This window comes from Cupressus sempervirens, chromosome 4 (assembly GCF_028749045.1).
Source record: "Cupressus sempervirens isolate cs-2001-9-10 chromosome 4, ASM2874904v1, whole genome shotgun sequence".
NCBI lineage: Eukaryota > Viridiplantae > Streptophyta > Pinopsida > Cupressales > Cupressaceae > Cupressus > Cupressus sempervirens.
The window spans coordinates 858949727-858955854 of NC_143121.1; the positions used below are offsets into that span (position 1 = coordinate 858949727).

The 6128-nt window shown below is 35.9% G+C and overlaps 1 protein-coding gene across 1 annotated transcript; it reads left to right on the forward strand.

Annotated features, from left to right (window-relative positions):
* Positions 1-1504: 1504 nt before the first annotated feature.
* On the forward strand, positions 1505-5627 carry LOC149564129 (verprolin). Its single transcript, XM_089827204.1, has 5 exons — positions 1505-2104; positions 2225-2317; positions 2639-2733; positions 4079-4493; positions 5070-5627. Exons 1-5 carry the CDS (start codon positions 1607-1609, stop codon positions 5274-5276), a joined length of 1308 nt encoding a protein of 435 aa, XP_089683330.1. The 5' UTR covers positions 1505-1606; the 3' UTR covers positions 5277-5627.
* Positions 5628-6128: the final 501 nt, after the last annotated feature.

Consider the following 6128-nt stretch of genomic DNA (forward strand, 5'->3'; position numbering starts at 1 on the left):
TTTCTATTGGATGAAAAATTTAATAATTAATAATAATTTTTTCATTTTAAGTTTCTATCTTGTTCTAAATCTAATTTTTCTATATATTTCTTTTGGATTTATTCTTTTGTATAAATTATATCATTGTAAAAATATAAATTGACATAATATATTGTGATTTCAGTTTTTTAACCTTTATATTTTTATTTCATTGTGGAGGTAGATGATGAGGATTAAATGTCTAAAATTTGTGTGAAAATCTATAGTGATATGCTAATTTTGATTTCGAAACAAACACATATTAATGTGCTATTTTGGGATGCAATCCAATATCCCAATTATATTGATAAACTTTGACTTTTTTTTCAAAACCCATGTTTTCTTCTCCAAAGTTGGAAATTATATAAATCATTATGTAGGCGATATGAATTGCCATTTTTCTCTTAATAAGAAAATTATTGTGATTACCTTTGTTTATCTTTAGGTCCTTGTTCAAGTAGAGAAAATTGTGTTGAAGTTATAGTACCTATATGACCTCAAACATTTGGAGAAGATCTTTGTACTATGGGCAAGGCCTTGTCTAATGCTAATGTGCACATTACATTACTAATAACTCTTTACCAATAGAATCACTCCATAAATATAATCATTTTTCACTTCCTCTTCAACAGAGGGGTTAGAGTCTAGACTACATCTCCTAGGAGAAAGACTTAGAAGCATATGCAAAATAGTATCAATACTACTAACATTATTTTAAATAAAAAGAGGGAAAAAGACTATATCTAGGATTCAAATTTAAAATAAGTTTTTAAAGAATTCAACTATATAATACAATCGACACATGGAATTCATATAAGAAAATAAAATCAGTCAATAAAAAGAAATAAAATTCCATAATATAAAATCAGTCAACAAACGATCTCAAAAATTTATAATTATAATAATTTTTTATAAAAGTTAACTTCAAATTTTTGTCCAATATCCATTTTTTTTTTTTCAAACCACAAAAACTTAGTGTTTTGAATGAATTGATAAAGATCACAATTAACCTTCACTCTTTTTCAGGTAGTGCCAACAACTTCCCATGTAATTTTCTCTACCCAAGAATTAGATAAGAGGTCTAGTAAGTGGTGAACGAAGAAAGCAGGACTACTTGAAAATAGTGTCCAGCTATATTAGGCAGCTTTGGACCTAAATCTGTGACTATTCAAACATTGATGCTTACTTGTAACTGCTACAAGTTCAAAACTCTGGAGTCTCAGCCTATACTAGGTAGCTTTTGTCTCACAGGTTAAACACAATTGTTATTTTAAGAAACTGATACCTACCCTCTACAGTAATTACAATACCAAAATTAGAGCAATTTGAAAGCTAAATCTACTGAATAGAACAAGTCTATTTAGGTGTCCAGTTGTGAAATAATTTCTCCATTTGTTGTTTTGCTTGTACAGGATAGGATGACTTTTTAAGGCAAAATCTACTAGTTTAGGAGATTGTTTCCATATGGTTGTCCCGTTATAGAATATTATTATTGGTCTAAGATTCATATAATCAGCATCATTGTTGTTATTTTCTCTGATACTGTAGTAGATGGGAACAGTGTTAGAGTTTATTCATATAATCTTCAATGGAGGAAAGGCTTGAGAGAGCTTCTCAGTCCTGCGGCAGGTCTAGGAAGGGCAAAAATGGTGAAAAAAAGGTCCCCCAGCGCGGATTGGGAGTTGCCCAGTTGGAAAAATTGCGCATGGAAGAGCAACGAAAACAACGGGGTATGGATTTAATCCCTCAGGATCAACTTCATAGGCAGATCAAGGCTACCTTTCAGCCACCTCATCCCTCTCCTACAGCTCCCTTTGCTCTCAATTTACCCCCCCGGGATTCGATCATGTGTCTTTCAGGGCTTAATGTTAGTGTCCCTGTTCATATGCCTAATAATAGTTATGCTCTGGCAGAGTCAAATTCATGTGTTACCCATGTCTCTGTAGCCCCTGATTCTATGGTTTCAGCCCCCTTTCAGCAGGGTTTGGCGTCTGAAATATGCGGATCTGCTGCTGTTAATCACCGGGAGCTGATGTTGTTTCAGCCCTCTTTGTGGCCATGTGGTCCCCCAACAGAGCTGCCAATGGTACATGATGTTTCCCGCTTTTCTTTTCGCAATCCAATTTCGTTTTTACAATTCATTGGTTTTTGACACTGAGATTTGACTAGAAACGCCCAATTAAGATTTGGAATTCTGATTTCTCAGATAAATGTTCCGTCATGCGGCGCTGTACAAACGGAGCCCCCTTCAAACCAAATTTACTCTGCCAACGCTGGTATTTGGCCAGAGGAAAACAAGGTAAAGAAACAGATTGACACTTTACCCCATCTGAAATTCATGTCGTATTTTTGTTCTGAGGAATGATTCAAATGATTACCGCTCCATCTGTTTCTTCTTGTCATGCCGTATTAGCCAATCTTATATATGCTCGTGATATTTTTGTCTTCCCTTCTTTGCAGTATGTTTTTCCGACACACCGTCTTTTGTAACATTGATGTATTTTGAATATTTGTAACGAATTTTCTCGGAATTGGATGTAGACTTGAACTTCTTATAGTCGACGCTTACTGATCTATTTTATTTAGTAGTGGCTGAAGCAATATCTTGCTGTTGAAGCAGATTCCAGGCAGAAAACGTCTCTGGCCTTGCTCTGAAGCAAACACCAAGTCATCCAGATTGGAGCTTTCTAATCAGAATACTTTTGGTGCTTTCAGGTACCCAACTTTGAAATTTGGTAAATTGAGTTGTTTCTTGCAGCTCTTTCGTTGTATTGTAATCGGCACGGGCTCGACTCCTGGAGAGGTCAGCAGAGTCGACTGTTGTTAGTTAATGCCCAACTTTTTGTTCAGCCATTTTGGGCTAACTATACTATTAATCTTCAGCTTGCTTAGTTGTTCTTGAACTGGAGTCACATAACGAGCCTCCTAACATCAAAGTAAACAGTATGACACGAGTTGGGCAAATGTCCTCGTGTGATTATTCTATTAGAAAACATACCTGTTCAGTACATATCCTTGCCTTGATTTTGATGCCTATTTAGTAGATTTCCCGTGAAATAAGTAACAACTTTTTAATTTCTTCAAGTGTTTTTCAGTTTTTGTCTGAAAAATGAGTTGCCCTCTGATTGTTCATCTTTGCCAAATGGTTGTGAATCTGAGTCTTGTTCCTTTGTTTAGACCCAAAAATCCAGCTTTAAGAAACATAGTGAAATCTATCATACCAAATTTAAAACATCAGAATGTGAATTGCAGATGCCATATAAAAATGATTTTATTATCAATATGATTCATCACAGCAATATCGACTCAGATGAATGCCTCAATGCACTTCACTGTTTACTGCTGCAGATTAATGTATATTCAACATTGCCCAGCATAACATGCTAGATAAGTTTATCAAAGTAATTGTTCAGCTACTTCAAACTATACAACTCAACTTGCACTCTGGAAACTTATTGATCGGGTAAATAAGTTGCTGAAACTTGAGAACCTGCGCCAGTTCAATCATCTTCCTATGGGGACCATTCCATATAGACATTGTAGAAGACACTAAATTAATGACTGTTATTGTGGGTTACTTACTATCAAGGCATACCTTTCTGGCTTTGTCTAGTTCAACTATAATCAATCTTAGATACTAAATTTCTACAATCCATCATAATTCATATATTTCTGGATTCAATTGTGTGTTTGTGTTTTAGCATCAATGTTTCAGATCACACTCTGTGATCCATCATCAGAATGAAGCAAAGCAAGAGATGCATAGTAGAAAGTGATCTGAAATGTCGATGCTAAAAAACACACACACAATCGAATCCAGAAATCTATGAATTAAATCAATATTACCAGTAAAGTCAATAAATCAACCTGATATCAAGGATTATGAATCTGCCTTGAGTTGGATAACAACTTTGTCATCATGCTATTCTAAACCTCATCTCCCAGGTTGGTAAAAGACTAAAGTTGCACTGCTCATTTCAAATACTTTTTTATAATGTTTAGACACGGGTATACCCAAAGGTCATTCATGCTTCTCATGTTAAGATTCTTTTAATACCAGGGATTCTGTGGCAACTTGTTATGAACCCATTCAAATGAGAGCAGAGTGGCAATCCTCCGAGACAGCATCTCCTGCTTGTAATAATCCTCCTGGAATAAACTTTTCTTGTGAGAGTGAGCAAGGGCACAGACAACACTTGTCAGCTCTGGGCCAGGATATTGCAAAGGACAGCAGCTCCAGCAGTAGCACAAACTTAAGGCAACCAGGATTTCAATTGATTTTCAAAGGTTCATGTGAGAATGACATTTCCTCCCAGGAGAAAGAGGTGCCCTGTGATTTTTTGAAACTAGGATTGTCTACTTCAGTGAATGATTTTCTTGATAGTAACAAGAAACACTCAGTGAGTTCTGATGGAAAGGACTCTTCGGCTTCTGATGGATGCGAAGAACATGGGCATCCCAATCATTTGCAGCAGGTAACATTTTCCATGCTTATCTAAGCAAGACAGGTTCTGAAAGTGAATGCAAAACTGATGCAACTTTTGTTTATAAATATCAGTTAATTTTGTCTTTTTTCTTCTGGGTTTGATTGTGTAAGTTTTGTTAGCATCAACATTTCGAATCATACTACATGATCCATCATCTTCTTCTTGACTCACTTGCATCCTGATGATGGATCTTGTAGCATGGTCTGAAACGATGATGCTAAAAAAACTTACACAATAGAACCCAGAAGAAAAAAAGACAAATTTACATGGATTGTGGAAATCTGATAGCTTTGAGCATAGTTAATGTAAAACATGAGTTACTTTTTACATAGTTTTAATCAGAGAAATTCCCATATCAAGTCCTGGTTATGCTGTTGTTCACTGTTTGAATAAAGAAAAACAGAGCTAAACTGAATTATGTTTCTTGGGACAATTTAAATGACAAGCTGGTAACTGATGTTAATCTTTGGAGAATACTATGGGAGATAGTGTTTAGTATAGACGCCAGTTTTGTCATATGATTCTTGCCTTGAAACTGAAGAGCATTTTCTTTTGATAATCCAGGAACTAAGTCCAGAGGCAGGCAGCCGAGCCATGTACCATTTTGGTGGGTTGCTTAAGCAAAGATCGAGCAGTGCAATTGATGAGAAGCATGGCATGCCTTTTTACAAGTTCTTATGCTATGAATCAAATACCGAAGGCATCGCCGAATCGATGTGCCAGGACAAGATTAAAAAACCTGCTGACTTGGACCTAAGATTAACTCTTTAATCAGTAGATGATGAGTACTAATCATGTAAGAGGCTACAGATATGCGTCATGTGGTTAAATCTGTAATCAAGGACAAGTTTTTCCTTGGAATAATAGGCCCTTTTTATATGAAATTTGGCCTCGGACGAACCACTACTCGTGTATTTTAGGGTCACCCTTCACATGGTCTGTTTTGATGTCCAGTGGATTTTTAGGAAACGATCTGTTTGTCCAAACAAATTTGAGACAATAGCTTGTACTAAAAGCTGTAAAACTTTAGTGCAGGGAGAGATGAAGGCGTTGTATGATTTCTTAAAAGCTGCACAATTGTTGTCTTAAACCTTTGAAGAGGCATATATCCTTATTTCTTGAGTTGGTTAGTCTTACTAACAGTAAAGCAAGTTTTAGATGATTTGCAATGTTGTGCTGAAGGAGTCTTCTCGTTGTCACAGAAAGTAATGAATGGAATCGCTAAACCTTAGAAACTAGCGTTTATATTTATCTCGATTCTTTTGGGAATATTAGCATTGAATTCCATTACTTTGAAAGAACTCGAATATAGTTCGTTTTTCAAGTTATCCAGGATGTTAAATGTTAGTTCGTTTTCAAGTTATCGAAGGTGTTAAATGCTTTTATTTGGTGCAATGTATACTAGGGTTTTGTTTGAAAGTCCAGGTTCAAATTATTTCTGTCAAGGTTCCTTCCAAAAAGCAAGCGCAATAAGGCCCCATTTGGTTACGGGAAGACCGGGTGCAGAATAGGGTTTTCAGCGCCAAAACCAGGTTATGGAGGAAAACGGTGGCGTTTGGTTCATCAAACGCATAATCCGGTTTCGGGTTTCGTCTACCAATTTCGCTCAAAAATTGGAAGAAA

What these genes read in the sequence shown, in the direction of transcription:
- LOC149564129 (XM_089827204.1), top strand. Translation starts at nt 1,607, where the DNA reads ATGGAGGAAAGGCTTGAGAGAGCTTCTCAGTCCTGCGGCAGGTCTAGG. An exon ending in CCCCAACAGAGCTGCCAATG is followed by an intron (nt 2,105 to 2,224) that starts GTACATGATGTT and finishes CTGATTTCTCAG; the next exon opens with ATAAATGTTCCGTCATGCGG. An exon ending in TTTGGCCAGAGGAAAACAAG is followed by an intron (nt 2,318 to 2,638) that starts GTAAAGAAACAG and finishes CTGTTGAAGCAG; the next exon opens with ATTCCAGGCAGAAAACGTCT.